This window comes from Penicillium expansum (genome assembly GCF_000769745.1).
Source record: "Penicillium expansum strain MD-8 chromosome Unknown contig271, whole genome shotgun sequence".
In the NCBI taxonomy this organism is placed as follows: domain Eukaryota; kingdom Fungi; phylum Ascomycota; class Eurotiomycetes; order Eurotiales; family Aspergillaceae; genus Penicillium; species Penicillium expansum.
The window spans coordinates 143,001-159,632 of record NW_015971203.1 but is presented as its reverse complement, the minus strand read 5'-3'; the positions used below and the strand labels follow the sequence as shown (position 1 = coordinate 159,632).

Genomic DNA, 16,632 nt, shown 5'->3' with positions numbered 1-16,632 from the left:
CTTCTTTTCCCGGATTCGTCCCTTGATCATTCACTTCTTTTTGCCTAAATTTGGAAGAATCCCAAGAATTCTAAGAATCCCACTTCTCTCTCTCTTTATCTTTCCTCCTACTCCATTGCTTGGAATTGTATCTCTTCCATCATGTCGTCAGATACCCCTCTCTACATTGGATTCGATCTCTCGACGCAACAATTGAAGGGATTAGTTGTCAATTCCGATCTTAAAGTGGTCCACGTTGCCAAATTTGACTTCGATGCCGACTCGCAAGGGTTCTCGATCAAAAAAGGCGTGCTGAACAATGAAGCCGAACATGAAGTGTTTGCACCGGTCGCTCTGTGGCTGCAGGCATTAGACGGTGTGCTAGAAAGCCTGCGCAAGCAGGGACTTGATTTCCGCCGTGTCAAAGGAATTAGTGGTGCGGGACAGCAGCACGGAAGTGTATACTGGGGTCAGAATGCGGAGTCGCTTCTCCGCAATCTAGATTCCAGCAAGTCCCTCGAGGCACAGCTGGAAGGCGCTTTCTCCCACCCGTACAGTCCTAATTGGCAAGACTCGAGCACCCAGAAAGAATGTGATGAGTTTGACGCAGCTCTCGGCAAGCCCGAAGATTTGGCGCAGGCTACTGGAAGTAAAGCACACCATGTAAGAAGTCCCCGAAGTCTAAGCATATGCGGGGCAAGCATACTGACACTCTCATTAGAGATTCACAGGTCCCCAAATCCTCCGATTCACAAGGAAACACCCCGAGATCTATAAGAAGACCTCGAGAATCTCATTGGTGTCATCTTTCCTGGCGTCACTTTTCCTCGGCCATGTAGCCCCATTCGACATCTCCGATGTGTGCGGGATGAATTTGTGGAACATCAAGAAAGGGGCGTATGACGAGCGCCTGATTCAGCTCTGCTCGGGTGTTTTTGGAGCTGAGGATCTCAAGCAGAAGCTCGGCGAGGTACCGGAAGATGGTGGCCTGCACCTAGGCTCCGTTCATCCGTATTTCGTGGAGCGTTTCGGCTTCAGTCCCGATTGTACAGTTATTCCAGCAACTGGCGATAACCCTGCGACTATTCTTGCGCTGCCACTGCTGCCATCAGATGCAATGGTTTCGCTTGGCACATCTACAACCTTCCTCATGTCTACTCCCAGTTACAAACCCGATCCGTCCACACACTTCTTCAACCACCCTACTACCCCCGGCTTGTACATGTTCATGCTGTGCTATAAGAATGGCGGCCTGGCCCGTGAGCACGTCCGAGACGCGATTAATGAGAGCCTTAAGGATACCCCTGCCCAACCCTGGGCCAACTTTGACAAGGCTGCCCTGCAGACTGCGCCGTTGGGTCAACAGAATGCATCGGGCCCAATGAAGATGGGCCTGTTCTTCCCGCGACACGAGATCGTACCAAACATTAGCAAGGGCCAATGGCGCTTTACATACGATGCCAATACCGGAAGTCTGAAAGAAACGACCGATGGATGGAATTCGCCGCAGGACGAAGCCCGCGCCATCATCGAGAGCCAGTTGCTTTCACTGCGGTTGCGGTCTCGGGACCTTACCCAGAGCCCTGGCAATGGCCTCCCCTCGCAGCCACGCCGAGTTTATCTCGTTGGCGGAGGGTCTAAGAATAAGGCAATTGCCAAAATTGCTGGCGAGATCCTCGGCGGTGTTGAAGGTGTATATTCGCTTGACGTTGGCGACAATGCCTGCGCTCTGGGTGCCGCATACAAGGCCGTTTGGGGGATCGAGAGACAGCCCGGTCAAACATTTGAGAGCCTGATCGGACAGCGGTGGAACGAGGAGGAGTTCATTGAGAAAATTGCGGACGGTTATCAAAAGGGGGTGTTTGAGCAGTACGGTCAGGCCGTCGAGGGCTTCGAGAAGATGGAACAGCAGGTTTTGCAGCAAGAGGCTGACAAGGCTAATTGAACTGGAAACTGAAAATAATATAGACATAAAAAAATATCGGATTAGACTTATTTTAGTTTCATTTTAGGTATTTTGACAGCCTTATATAGCAATGAGTATAGCAAATTGAGTACATATCGAATGATGTTCCATCAACAAAGCTCCCGCCCCAAAACAACTGTGTGCAAGCCCCTTGTCTTATTTAGGAAAACACAAAGAACATCACCTCTCAATCAAAATCCCCTCTATATCTCTACTCGAGATACTTTATACATTTGATTTGAAGACTTGACACTCTCTTGGCAAACGAAGGCGGAAACCTGGTGCACGGGACCGATTACGATATCCAGGCTGAATGCCCGCAGCTGATATCTCCTCCACCGAAAACAATTTTAAAACAACACACACCTCTACGTTTTCATTTCCCTCTCTCCTTCCCACACCTCGAAGGGAGACTGGAAGATGGAAGAACAGGTGAGTCTCCCAATTCTGTTCAGCACCCTTGAAACAAAAAAAATTCCAATACCCCAACACCGCCCCTCCCCCGCCGTTTCAAACAACCCCTCCGACGCCTTTTCCCCCAGCTCAAGACACAAGGTGATTGACACATCCCAGGTAGCAAATGCAATTGAGATTGCCTGGAATCCATCCTCCGACCCAACCCTAAAATCGCAAGCCTACGAATACCTTAACCAACTCCGCTCCGACCCCTCCGGGTGGCAGGTGTGCCTCTCTCTCTTCACCCAAACCCCACAACAGCCCGAAGTCGTACGGCATGTCAGTCTCGAGATCGTCAATAGTGCTGCCCAGGTCGGCCTGATCGATCCGGCCTCGCTCGGTGTCGTTCGAGATAGTGTGTTAGCCTACGTTCGCCAGGCCTACGGCCCGGAGGCTACTGCTACCCCCGATGCTCCTTATATTCAAAATAAAATTGCACAGACCGTAACTTTCCTCTTCTCTTCCCTTTACGCGAATGGCTGGGAGACTTGCATCGACGATCTACTGAACCTGACCAACAAATCTGCGGGCCGGGATAGCCAAATTGGAGTTGTTTTTTACCTGCGTGTGCTGAGCTCGATTCATGAGGAGATTGGTGATGTGCTGGTTTCAAGGTCTCGCGGAGAACAGGACAAGGCGAATGCGCTGAAGGATCTGATCCGTGAGAGGGACATGCAGAAAATTGCCAACTCCTGGCAGGAGATTTTGGCGGTGTGGCGGGAAGGTGATGATACGATTGTTGAGATGTGCTTGAAGGCGGTTGGTAGCTGGGTCAGCTGGATTGATATTGGTCTTGTAGTGAACCAGACCATGTTGGATCTGCTCTTCCAGCAGCTTGGACGGGCCGAGAAACAGGAGCTTCGGGAGGGAGAACAGCGGGTGCGCGATGCGGCCGTGGATGTCTTCACGGAGATCATTGGCAAGAAGATGAAGCCCTCGGACAAAATTGAGATGATCGCTTTCTTGAACCTTGACTCCATCATCACCCAGCTGTCTAACAGCCCTCCACTACGGGAGAGCCGCTTCACATTCAAGTACGATACTGACTTGGCAGAGACAGTTGCCAAGCTTGTCAACAACACAGTGGTGGATATTGTGCGGGTATTGGATAATGACGCTGGTCCAGTCAAGGAGCAAGCAGAAAACCTTTTGCAGGTCTTCCTGCCGCACATTCTACGATTCTTCTCAGACGAGTACGACGAAGTCTGCTCGACTGTTATTCCTTGCGTCAGCGACATGCTCACCTACATCCGGAAACTCGCGAAGGCAAACCCCTCCTTTGCGGAGCGACACAAGTCCATCCTGCTTCCGATTTTGAAGGCCATCATCGCGAAAATGCGGTACGACGAGACCTCAAACTGGGGCGAGGAGGACGAGCAGACGGATGAGGCAGAATTCCAAGACCTGCGCAAGAGACTCGGTGTTTTGCAACAAATCATCGCCTCGGCCGATGAGCAGCTTTACATTGATGCAATCTCAGAGGTGGTGGGAACAACTTTCCAAAAGCTGCGGGCATCCGGTGGGCAGCTTGACTGGCGCGACCTAGATCTCGCTTTGCATGAGATGTTCTTGTTTGGAGATCTGGCCGTCAGGGGCGGCAGTCTCTACACGAAGGGCGCCCCTACTGGCATGGCTGCGAATCGTCTCATCGAGATGATGCTTGCAATGGTAGAGTCCGATATCCGATCATTCACCCACCCCGCAACCCAACTTCAGTACATGGAAATATGTGTTCGTTATAGCTCATTCTTTACCCACAATTCTCATCTCATCCCTGGGGTTCTGGAGAGCTTCCTTCAGCTTGTACACCACCCTGTTAAGAAAGTCAAGACTCGTTCATGGTATCTGTTCCAGCGGCTAGCTAGACAGCTGCGCAGTCAAATTGGCAACGTGGCACAGAATGTTGTGGAGGCATTGAGTGACTTGTTGGTTATCCAGGCCGAGGTGCCTTCGGAAGGCGATGACGGTGATGAGATGTCTTCCGAGGATCATGAGGGCTCTGCGGATGCCGTGTTCAACAGTCAGCTGTACCTTTTCGAGTCCGTTGGAATCATTTCCTCTACCCCAAGTGTCAGTGTAGACAAGCAGGTTCTCTACGCTCAGTCGGTGATGAACCCTGTTTTCGGCGACATGGAACGTAACCTCGAAGCCGCCAAGGCCAACGACGAACGTGCATTGCTGCAGATCCACCACGACATCATGGCTCTGGGAACCCTCGCCCGTGGTTATTCGGATTGGCAGCCGGGCACCAGCTCACCCTCTACTCTCCCGGCGCCAGAGGTCTCGGCGGCTTTCGCCCAAGTAGCTGAAGCCACCCTGGTTGCGCTTGAGTCTCTCAGTTCCTCATTCAATATCCGGACTGCTGCTCGCTTTGCGTTCTCGCGGCTCATTGGTGTTCTGGGCGCGCAGATTCTCCCTCAACTGCCCCGATGGATCGATGGGCTCTTGACTCAGACATCTTCCCGCGACGAGATGGCGCTGTTCCTCCGCCTTCTGGATCAGGTCATCTTTGGGTTCAAGGGTGAGATCTATAGCATTCTCGACACGCTCCTGACTCCTTTCTTGCAGCGAGTCTTCTCTGGCATTGCCGATCCATCAACCGGCACTGATGACGAGATCCAGCTTGCCGAGTTGAAGCGAGAATACCTGAACTTCTTGCTCGCTGTGCTGAACAATGATTTGGGAACTGTCATCATTAGCGAGAGGAACCAGCCCATCTTCGAAACCGTCATTACCACCATCGAACACTTCGCCAAAGATATCGACGACTTCACAACTGCCAAGATGGCATTCTCCGTCTTGGGCCGTATGGCAAGCTGCTGGGGCGGACCTGACATTGCCCCTGCCCCTGCTAATGGCGCCACGCCTGCCCAAGCCGCACTCCCCGGCTTTGGTGGATTCATGATCACCCGGTTATCACCTCTGTGCTGGGCACTCCCCACGACACCATCCTTCAACTCCAAAGATGCACAAGCTAAGCAGGTCCTTGCGGAGGCCGGCGCTTTGCAACGCACTATCTACTCTAAGACAGGCATGGAATATGCGGAATACTTGCGCAACCAGGAACTTCCCGGCATGGGCATGGGAGCCGATCTCATTGAAGAGTTCCTGACCGCAATGAGCCAGCTGGACGTGAAAGGGTTCCGGCAATTCTTCCCGGTATGTGCTACTTCCTTAATACTCACGCTTTCGATCTACGTGGCATCCAACTAACACAATTTCCAACAGTCATTCATCCAACGATTGAGCGCATGAAATTTCCCTTTCTCCTCTCTATCTGCTTCCTAGATTCCCCCACCCTTTTTCCATATTTACGTTTTGATGCGACGAGGTGACGTCTCTCCTCGTGTCGCCCTGTGACTTCGCCATCTTCTATACCATCTACTTTATATCATCCAAGTATCCCGATTCCGATCCCGATACCATACTTGCCCAACTTGAACCCCAAGAACAGTGCTGGATCAAACTCTCGGGGGAAAATCAGAAAGAACAAAAAGAATTTACCTGATTTTCAAAAAGTTCCGAGTATATAGCTTGCTTCTCGCTCCCTTCTGTTCATGGTGTGTTCGCATTGTGGTGTTTCATTTGTATCCCTGCCCACCACTCCATGACGTATCCTTCCCCCATCTCTCTCTCTCTTGCCGGCTCCATAATATAAGACCTAAATAGGTTTATTTTTCTCGGATCTTCTGTTGAGTTTATTTCCACTTTAACGGGTGTGAACTGGAGTAGGTAGCTCATGAAATGGAGAAGTGGCAGAGTTGCCCTAACTTAGCCAGACGTACGGGCGACTAAGTATGCCACCGGTTGATAACTCTCCTATTGGATACTATCTCATCATCTCTTTCATCACCGCCTTATTGAAGCATATACTACTGGTTATACATAGTAAAGTCTCTTACGCAAAGTATGCTTTTTTCCCCGCCTACACATAAATGTAAAAAGACTAGCCAAGAAGATATCTTAAAAGGCCAGCTAGAAAGACCTACTAAAGAGATATCCAAAGGCCGCAAACCCGGCTGACTATTTTTATATACAACTACAAAAGAAGCTTTATATTCGCGATTGAAGACGCTTATCTTCCAAGTTGGCCTTTCCGATGGGCAGATCAATAAGTCTTAGGACAGAAGGCTTTAATATTACTAATAACTAATTAGTTTTTGACTGCTGGATCCTTTGAGTATTGTGAGGGCTTAACCGCTTCTTGCAAATACGAGTTCCAACATGTTAAATCCGAACTAAAAACCTAAAAGTTCAAGATCGCAGCACTCGAGTAGGGCAACTCCAGTTCCACCAACCCTTTAGAATTCACCCGGACCGTCTCCCCAACTGTGATGTTGTGTAATCGCACTGGCGCACCACCTTTCAATTCATAGTTATAAGACCAACCATCCCAGGAGATACCCGTAATAGCGTCACTCCCATTCGCCATCAGCCGCTGTACCGACAGAGGCTTAGCCGAGACGCCAGGCAGATGAAACTGGTATGTGGCCGCGGAGCGCTGGCTCGCAGACGCGGTATCCGTGTAATTATGCTCCTGCATGTTAATCACGGCGACTCGGGCCAACTTTCCATCTACGTAGGCGGCGTACGCAGCTTCAGTTTCATGCGGCATTTCGAGGTTGACAACCTGAACACTCGCGTCTCTGTGATGATCTCGATCTCCACTACCGCGTAGCATGGCAGCCACCATAATATTGCCGTAGTACGGCGCCTTCGTGCCGATAGTCGTCTTGTTGGTCTGCACGGGCTGCCATGATGCATAGCGATAGTTTGTTCCCTGGTGCATGTGGGTGCGGCCGATGCTCTGTGATGCACAGTAGAGGTTGAAGTCGACGCCCCAGAGGGCGGCACCGAAGGAGTTTGACAATTTTGGCTGGCCTTGGTGGGAGAGAGAGTTCATTTCCCCGAGGATATAAGGTATATCTTTAGTCAGGCCCTTCTCGTTCAGAACACGGGATAGATTTGTATGTGGAGCCACGCTATTGACAATCGCTGTGTGGTTCATCAGAGTGTTTGCAAGAGTGAGCCCCGGCGTATCTGCGCTGCCCATATAGCTAAGTAAGACTGTTGTCAGCATAGATTACCTATGAGATATTTCCATCGTGGGATACTCACTTGTGCATTGAATTCATGCCGATATCCTTGTTCTTGTCGAGTCCATCTTCCCAGGTCTTCACGGGGTCCAGACCACGCGTGAATCCTGCAAATGACGGCGCAATGTACTTGTACGCATGATCGGTAGCCATACCAGGGCAGGCTTTAGCGATTTGGCGTTTGATGATCTGAGATTTAGACAACCATTCAGCAACATAGTCGCTTTCTGTCCAAGTTTCTGGTCTCCAGCCGATGAGCTGGTATAGATCAGGCTCATTGCCTAACTCCCAGTGGGCGAAGTTCCCATGACTGAGAGCTTTGCAGGCCAAGGGAGCGGTGGCAATCAGGGTGTCCATCCCAGCTGTAGTATTGTTGCCGAGGTTGAAATCATGGCTGAACTTGACTCCCGGCCAGGTGGAGTACGCCTCGAAATACGATGGTCCGATAGAGACAAGCCATGGAAAGTCCTCCGTAATGCTTGGGACGACGGTGCCATTGATCTGGGTCTTGAGATCTGGGTCATATAGCGCGAGTTCTCTATAAAAGCATCAGGCATAGCTCTCTCTTTCACTCATCATTCAACTTGACTGACTGGGTGGTTCCTCCGACTCGAATATACGGCTTGACACCTTGAAGGTCGGCAAGGTTGTCCAGTAACTGATTGGAAAACCGATTCGGCTTGGATTTATTCCCTATCAGAAACACATTTGAGCTCAAGGTATCGTTAAATAGCAATGCTCTTAACATACCTGCAAAATCCGGGAAAGAAGAGAACTCGATTGAGAACGAGACGAATGGAGCCAGAATTGCAGCACCAGCATTATGAGGCACCTGCTTTCTCACAGTAACTGCCGGTGAGCCGTGTTGCTTAACATTTGTTGGCACAGCGGCCGCAAGTGCAGCTCCAGCTCCAAAAAGTAGCGGGAAGAACATCGCGCAACAATACTAGACAAGTCCAATGCTTATCGGCAGATCAAGGAAAACAGATATTTGATTATATTGCTTAGGCTCTAAGAAGCTTATTCCCAGAAGCAGGAATTATAACATTTTATAGCTGATACTCAATGGGTAGGCGATTGAACACCGGCGCCGGCAACATTTCAAAGGCCGTCTGTAACTGCACGAATTGCAAAAAAAAGGCAGGATATGCCGAAAGTGAATACTTGATTGGAACAAAACATCCTCGAGGGACTTTTTAGTGTGTTAATTTCCGGAATACCTGATGCGGGGGGTATATCTGGGGTATGTGGAGACGCGGTCATTGCGTTGTTTTTGTGATGAGGTCGGCTATTGATAAACTTATGACACGCTGGGAGAGAATGAAACTATCGAACAATACAAGAAATCATATGAAAATATAAAGAAACTCGAATTCAGTTTAGGAAAATGGGTATCAATTAACAGTATTGGGACAGATTGGATATTGTTGTTTAACTTAGCTGTAGCTGGTAACTATAGTTGGTATACGGCAGGTTTTAGACGCCATCGCACCAACCTATATAATTGGATAGAAATCTCGTGTACAGCAATGTTTGGTATAGATAGTCGGCTGTGTTTGCGGCCTTATGATGGTCTTTTTAGATGGTCTTTTTAGATGGTCTTTTTAGATGGTCTTTTTAGATACTCTTTCTAGATACTCTTTCTAGATATTTTTTTAGATATGTATAAAGACGGTAAAAAAATCATACTTTAAGCTAATGTTAAAGATAAAGAGTTACCTCTAATTCTTTAGTTTAAAGGTTATAATAAGAAAGAAGGGGATTCTACGATTTATATATGTACGAATAGTATTATATTCAGTACCTATTTTAGAAGGAATTAATACATTCGTACCCTGGGCTATAGGTATGGATTATTCATTAATTTAATTTATTACTAGTTTTCTGCCTAGTCAGTTGGCGCGATGGCGTCTAAAACCTGCCGTATTGGTAGCTTATAGTAACTTATACTTGCGCATGATCGTGAATGGCATAAACTCGAGCTCCACCTGCTGTACTGCACCTTCACTATACCCTCACTATACCCTCACTATACCCTCACTATACCCTCACTATACCCTCAATATGACCCGCACGAGAGTTCCAAATTCCCTTTCCTACCCTCGGTCCTTGACCCTCATTTTCATAAATTTTAGCGACCTTCCCTGATTAGGATGCATAAAGCTGCCGAGCTATCCTCGGCTATTATTTACGCATGTTTAAGTTTACTAGTCAGTATCTCAAGCTTTTTCTGATTGACCTAATGGGAATTTGCTTATTATGTGCTGTAGAGTTGGGGGAATAGATTTTGAACCTGATAATAGAGGTAATATATACCTTGTACTTTGGCCCTTTTTGATGAAATTATTTTGGGATTTCACCTCACTACGTTTTTTATTGGTGAATTTTAGCTCCCTTTCAAAACTCTGCAAGCTCGAGCGTGAGGAACTGGAGAAAGGATAGTAAAGTAAGTTACCCACTTGTCTTCCCCGCATTCTCTCAAGTCTACCCCAGTGTGTAGTTTCGCTTTGATGGAGAAAATGGCAACAGAGAGTCGGTAATCGGATTGAAGTGATCCGTTGCCGGACCAATAACCCTTGGACTGTACCTAGCGTCCGACGTAATGTAGGTTACCTATAAGAACATTCGTAAAATTCGATAATCCGCTATAGACATCTGAAAGACTAAATAGAATAGTTAGAAAGAATGTTGTTGGCAGTGTCCTATGTACATTATTAATCCTTGGGATAAAAATAGCATCAGTTATCGTGCTAGTGCAGTCCCCGGTGTGTCAAGGATTGTCTAGCTAATCTGGCACTAAAACAATCTTATCTCGCCTGTCAATATTTATATCCTCAGCAGAGAACTCTTCGAGAGATTACACTGAACTTCCGATAGCCAACCCCACAATCCACAATGACTCAGAATTACTTGACCGGTGCTTGCCTCTGCAAGAACATAGTATACCGTATTATGTTGCCATCAGAATCATCTCCTGAGGTATAGTTTTATTGTTTATCTCCAATTACTTAACTATTTCATACTAACAAAGTTGCCAGGTTATTATCTGTCACTGCACCAATTGCAAACGCTATACCGGCTCCAGCTTTTCCGCCAATATCATCGTGCCGCAATCTAGTCTGGAGTACACCAAGGGGTCACCCAAGTTGTACTCAGATCGTAGCGACAGGGGCGGGCAGGTATTGCGCGAGTTCTGCCCCGATTGCGGTACGCCATTTACATCACGATCGAGTGATGATAACGAAGTCGTCGCGGTGAAGTCGGGGACACTCGATGAAGAACACCGTCTTAAGTGTGCGAAGTTGTCAACGGAAATCTACTATCATCGGAAGGATAAATGGGTGGATGATATGGGAAATGAGGATGTTCAGAAGATCAATGGTAGCATGGGCGCTTAGGAAGAGAACAAACTACTACTCAAGGACAGAGGCCGCATGAGCGGCCGACTATTCTTGTCGAAGCTAAAGCTGCAGCTATCGTGTATGAAATTCGACCTATCATATCATATGTTTCTAACTCTCCTGTCATATTACTTTTGTATAAGGTTTATTCCAAGTGAACCGAATCGCCAGTCGTGTGAACATAGACTGAGGTCATGATGATCCTTCTATACATTGCAATATTCATAGATTTTCGCCCCAGAATATTTCAAACTTCAGATCATCGCCTCTAGTTTTCAATTTCCAGGTTTTGTTATGGATGAGACTGAATATTGTTGTCGCTGCGTATCTTGTGGATCAGACCTCCGGAATAAGCCCCTGTGGATGGCAAGATACCAAGTATGTGAGTTTGATCCCCATGTTATAATTACTCTTCTTGCACCAGACTCATCCGCTATAGTGTATTCGACCCGAAGCGGGATCCAGTTGTCAGATGTTTATACATCCGAGTTTGACTGGTACATGGAAGTATATGACGGTGATCCTAAAAAGCTTGGCCGTTGGTATTCGATGCACGTAAAAAACCCCCCCAAAGCTTTCTTAATCCATGAGATCTGCTGGTTCCTTTTGGAGCAGCATTTTGAAGGGGGGGAGATCGATTTGGCCAGGCTTTTTGAAATCTTCAGGGACATCCCTCCTTCGGGAAGACCAGAACATGACTGTAAGTGAGCATGATAATATTATTGGATTTGGCTTCTTTAACAGACCTAGCGGCATATCACAATGAGCTGGGTACGCAGGAACGGTTCTACCCTTTAAAACGACCCATTATCAAGGGACGTCGAGATGCCGCGAAACAATTTCCGACGATGCCCAAAGAAGCAAATTGCTCTGGTTCTAAGAGCACCGTTGTGCTTCACCCTGACTCCTTTGGCATCCTCCCGATTGAGATACGAGTCCAAATCGCAACCTACCTTTCTACTGTCGACTTCCTAAGTCTCCGACAGTCATCCCGAGCAATGGTAGTTGTATTTGAATTTCAATCATTTTGGAAGTCAAGATTTTCAGTGAATGGAGACCGTGGGTTTCTGAACTGCTTAGTGACAGATCCTAGAAGCTATGAAAGCAAAGACTGGCGACTCATATACCGCTGTACAGCCAAAATTGATCGATCTCACCAGCACCTCTGGACGAAACGGCGAAGGTGGAGAAATAACCGATGGCTAAGAGAAAGGCATTCGATGATTAGGGCTTCGAACGAGCAGATTAACTCCAACCAGGGATTACTTGGCGAATTACCCTGGAAGGAGGTTTCTACTGAACTCCGATGTGATAGAGATGGCCTAAAAGTGGACAAATGGAGGAATTGCCACATGTGCCAGAGAAGACATAAAACCTTTTCTCAAGTCGTTCTATTAGAACACTCCATCATCGGCTTGGGTGTGTCTGTCATACGCGAGGGAGCAGATACATATGTTACTGGGTTAGACCTGCTAAATGCAGATCCCGAAAGGCCAAATCTAATTCTTGGGTATCGGCTACCAGGGCAATCCGTGACAATCAATCTCTGTGGCGAGAAACTGATAGGATTTACGGTTATTGTGGGTGAAGCTGGAATCCACGCAATACGCCCTATTTTCAATGAGAACACCACCGTCACTAGCTGGATAGGCCTAACAGAGGGCAGAGGGGACTGCAAGTCCACGGAACTTGTCCTTGAGCGAGACATCAAAGCTATTTCGGGAAAGTTCGATGTAAGTCACTTATGCCCCAGTGGAAGTTATAGCATAAGGTAACCTTGAGTTAGTATTGCAAGATGATTGGTCTATCCATAGCATAGATAGAACCCAGGCAAAAAAAGCCTTTCGCTACAGTTGCTCAGGTATCTAGGAATGCCACAATTTGTGACCATATGCTTTCCATTGAATATATTTTTTATTGAATATAAGTATTAGTACAAAAGAAATTCACGTAAGCCTCGGTGATTGGTTGGCGATTCAGAGATGCCATGATTTGATGCTGGCGAAAGACTAAATGTGCGAAGATGAGGCTCAGTTTGCAGTGATTATAGCGGGAAAGAGGAAGGATATATTGGAGAGGAAGAAGTTGGATTTGCACTAGTTTGGCGTTATTATTCTTCGCTTAGCTGCTTACTCTTTGTTAGTGGTTGGGTGGGCGCGGAGGACAAGGAGGATGATCGAGGCGCCAAACAAGTTGAATTTGGCGTACTGGAAAGGCCTTCGGAAAGCGACAACATCAGTTCAGATTCAACTCCACACAGGCATTATTGGACTCGCTGAATACCAGTCTAAAATTAAGAGAAAAGACTCAATACGCTGTCAATGCGACTTGGGAAACCAAAGTGTACGACACGTTTTGCTCGAGTGTCCACTCCTAGAGGAGTTGCGGGAGGAGATAGTAGAGGGATTGTTCAAAGCCGAGGTCTCGATGATACTCGGGGAGGAGGAGATGTTGAAGGAATCGAAGGTAGCGCCGATCGTGGAAAAGTTCATGATCGCGACAGGACTCGACAGTTTTAGTCAGTGGACTCGGTCGCCACGTGGAGGGAGAAGGGGACAGGGGACGAGGATCATCAAGATCTAACAAGCAAACCAAACCAAGAAACTGCAAGTGCTAGAGAAACAGGAAGCACAACACAGTGGTCGGGCACCAGGTCCGCCGAGGTCACCTCACACCAACGCACATAGAGATCAGTCAATGCTGCCGACGAAGACGAAGAAGACGACAAAGCATAGCGTCGCGACCTGAGCCTGTTCGTGTACGACCTGCCGGAGTGAAGCAGACCTGGCGGTCCTAGTGATGCAGGGACTCGGTGACTCGGAGAAAGGGAGAGAGAGATATGAAGGAGTGAAAGGATCCTCACTATCATATTCGTAATTTTGAATTGTATAATTCTTATGTCCGTTTGCTGAAAAGTCGTTTAAAAATTTTCAACAGCCTGATCATTGACTGCCTAGGCTAAAACTACCTGAATGTACGTAAACTAAAAGCCGAATAGCTTCCATTGAAACGCAAAAACCCTTCAATGGCACTCCATTATTATGTAGAGATATGTCTAAAGCAATGAGTATAAACAGAACTTATACTTCTGCCTAGCATCTTGTTGACTAAAATATTCAGTGTAAACACCTCTACCTACTGTCCTATTGACTATCAAAGTTCAATAACAATCATATCTCAATAGGGCACCTTCTATGCTATTCTACTTCTACGTTTATTTGATAGCTATAGGTTTGAAAAAGGCTACAAATCTACAATAGATACTAAAATAATATAAATCTCTGTGCGTATGCCCTTGACGCTTCTTTCCCTCTAAGCTCCTCCACACTCCACCAAATTCTACACATACTCAAGCATACCCAAACACGCTGGCCGTGCCTTAAGTTTGCAAATATGTCTGCATCCGTAAGTTTAGTCTTGCTTGTGCTAGAATTGAGTTGCTAACTGAATGGCCTACACAGTATGCGGACCATGAGATAATCAACCTTTACATCCAAAAAGTCAAGCGTGGATGCAAGGAGGATAAGGTGGATCATATGTGGACACAGATCCTGCGCTTTTATTTCCCCCTCCAGCAAGGCTACGGCCTTGAACGTGAACCCTACACATCTGAAACCACACAAGCTCGCGCTAATATCGTGGTTACCAATGTCCGAGAGAACAGCATCAACAAAGTGTTGTTCGTTGAGTGCAAAGCTCTAAAATATAAGAATGCAACCCTCACCAAGTGGGGACAGACGAAGGTCCAGCTGGAGAACAACATGAGGAACTGGAGTGGTCGCCAGCCCAATAGCCCTCTTTATGCCATTACAGTCATTGGGCGCCAAGCCCGTTTCTTTACAATGGCTGCAGGGTCTACCAACCTAGTGGACTTTGGAGCTGAGGATGAGATTCTATCGGTCAAGGATGACGCCGTCAGAGTTCAGCAGCTATTGTTGAGAATGGAGGCGCTTGTATCCCAAAATATGTAGTGCGCACGAACGATCTTGCTCTACCATATAAATTGGAGAGCCATAACATCATGCAATCAAGAACAAATTCCTTTCCTCTTATCTTATTAAGTCTCATGGTACTCATGCGCCGGTTAGATTCGATCAGAACTAGGGCATCCCTTGTCATTCAAATTCCCAGACTCATTTAAATCATCGACCTAACAACCTGGCGCTCACTTGAGCCAAAAGAAGGAACCAATCAGATCCAGTTTACAAAAGAAATACGCAAGACAAGTAAAACATCATAGTTTTGAGATTAGGAGTTAAGAGGAGAGCACACACTATGCAAAGAGATACTTGGCCGCATGCTCAACATGGTCATCCGCAAAGGTAGCCATGGTATAATAGGAGTGGTCGTAGTCAGGCTGGTAGCGAATGTTCAAGCCGGCGATGCCAGCGCCACGGGCTGCGGCTTCAAAGTTCTCCGGTAGGAGTTGGCCTTGTTTGTAGAAGTTGTCGCCGGTGCCCTGGATATGATTAGAAATTTCACGAGCCACAGAACAGATGGATGGAATATAGTGAAAACAGAATAAAACAAAGAAAAGGAGAGAAAAATCAGGCAAAAAAAAAAAGAAAACTCACCACATCAATCAGGATATCCAGAGGACCCCCACTCCACTTCTTAATCAACTCGGTAGCATCGTGCTCCTTCCACTTATCTTGCTGATCATCACCGAAGTAGCCCTTGAACGCCTTCTGGCCCCAGGGGCAGTTCGACGGGTTTGTGATCGGCGCGAACGCAGAGACGGACTTGTACTTGCCGGGGTTGCGGAGGAACTGATTGATTAGTTAGATAAATAACACCCCAAGCAAAATATGTTCTTTCTAGCTCTCGTGCTATATAGCGAACATCTGAATGAAACAGGTAGTGTATAGCTTACCAGAGTGAGAGCACCGTGCCCACCCATACTGTGGCCGGTGATACTAACACGGCTGGCATCCAACTGCGGGAACGCAGCAAAGACAGTCTGTGGCAGCTCTTCGGTGACATAGCTATACATGTTATAGCCGGCGTTGTAGGGGGCTTTGGTAGCGTCGACGTAGAAGCCGGCGCCGGAGCCGAAGTCGTATGCGTCGTCCTCGCCTTGGATGTTGAGACCGCCTAGAAAATTTGTATGTTAATTATAATTTTTCTTTACTTTCAACAATATAATTTGAATTGATGGAAAGATAAGGAAGACACATACGTGGGCTAGTATCAGGATACAACACGGCAATTCCCTTCTTGCTGGCGCTGTGCTGGAAAAAGCCCTTCTCAGAGCAGTTCTCGGCGGTGCAGGTCAGACCGGAGAGGTAGATCAGTACGGGGACTTTCTGTGTCTGGGCCTGCGGGGGCAAGAAGAGGTTGAATTTCATCTCGCATTTTGTAGTTGTGGCGGCATGGCTTAGCTTGAGGAGCTTGCCGCCGAAGGAAGCGATGGTTGCGTTTGTGGTGACGGACATTTTGAGGATGTGGTATCTTCTTATTGTTGGAGGGAGAAAAGAAAACAGAAAGCTAAGAAACCGGGAGACGTTGACGTTTTTATGGTGGGGGGAGATTTGTCCCGCATGAGGGGAAAAAAAGGTCCACTTTGATAGGATTATTCTTCCTATTTCGGAGTTGATAGAATTGTATAGATGCTTGATGTATCTTGGTGATATTTGTTATTAAGACTTGGAGCTATTGCACTGGACATTGTCTAGTCTATTCACTGCACTTTATGACATCACATAACAGGTGGACATTGTTTAGTCCACTGTAC

General features: G+C 47.3%; 6 protein-coding genes across 6 annotated transcripts; 4 read left to right on the top strand and 2 right to left on the bottom strand.

Annotated features, from left to right (window-relative positions):
* Positions 1-141: 141 nt before the first annotated feature.
* PEX2_081210 (xylulokinase) lies at positions 142-1,924 on the top strand (the record flags this gene model as incomplete). Its single annotated transcript, XM_016745391.1, has 2 exons — positions 142-642; positions 701-1,924. The coding sequence occupies 2 exons, from the start codon at positions 142-144 to the stop codon at positions 1,922-1,924; spliced, it is 1,725 nt and encodes a 574-aa protein (XP_016602150.1).
* A 441-nt stretch (positions 1,925-2,365) lies between these two features.
* On the top strand, positions 2,366-5,656 carry PEX2_081200 (Ran GTPase-binding protein LOS1; the record flags this gene model as incomplete). The annotated part of the gene is made up of 2 exons (XM_016745390.1): positions 2,366-5,560; positions 5,630-5,656. 2 exons carry the CDS (start codon positions 2,366-2,368, stop codon positions 5,654-5,656), a joined length of 3,222 nt encoding a protein of 1,073 aa, XP_016602149.1.
* Positions 5,657-6,647: 991 nt separating this feature from the next.
* On the bottom strand, positions 6,648-8,431 carry PEX2_081190 (glycosyl hydrolase family 79 C-terminal domain-containing protein; the record flags this gene model as incomplete). Its single annotated transcript, XM_016745389.1, has 4 exons — positions 6,648-7,458; positions 7,520-8,035; positions 8,091-8,190; positions 8,248-8,431. The coding sequence occupies 4 exons, from the start codon at positions 8,429-8,431 to the stop codon at positions 6,648-6,650; spliced, it is 1,611 nt and encodes a 536-aa protein (XP_016602148.1).
* A 1,961-nt stretch (positions 8,432-10,392) lies between these two features.
* PEX2_081180 (GFA family protein) lies at positions 10,393-12,104 on the top strand (the record flags this gene model as incomplete). Its single annotated transcript, XM_016745388.1, has 5 exons — positions 10,393-10,476; positions 10,536-10,878; positions 11,323-11,598; positions 11,649-11,899; positions 11,985-12,104. 5 exons carry the CDS (start codon positions 10,393-10,395, stop codon positions 12,102-12,104), a joined length of 1,074 nt encoding a protein of 357 aa, XP_016602147.1.
* A 2,187-nt stretch (positions 12,105-14,291) lies between these two features.
* On the top strand, positions 14,292-14,869 carry PEX2_081170 (uncharacterized protein; the record flags this gene model as incomplete). Its single annotated transcript, XM_016745387.1, has 2 exons — positions 14,292-14,303; positions 14,360-14,869. The coding sequence occupies 2 exons, from the start codon at positions 14,292-14,294 to the stop codon at positions 14,867-14,869; spliced, it is 522 nt and encodes a 173-aa protein (XP_016602146.1).
* A 302-nt stretch (positions 14,870-15,171) lies between these two features.
* PEX2_081160 (S-formylglutathione hydrolase) lies at positions 15,172-16,333 on the bottom strand (the record flags this gene model as incomplete). Its single annotated transcript, XM_016745386.1, has 4 exons — positions 15,172-15,357; positions 15,473-15,667; positions 15,772-15,992; positions 16,078-16,333. The coding sequence occupies 4 exons, from the start codon at positions 16,331-16,333 to the stop codon at positions 15,172-15,174; spliced, it is 858 nt and encodes a 285-aa protein (XP_016602145.1).
* Between the last annotated feature and the right edge of the window lie 299 nt (positions 16,334-16,632).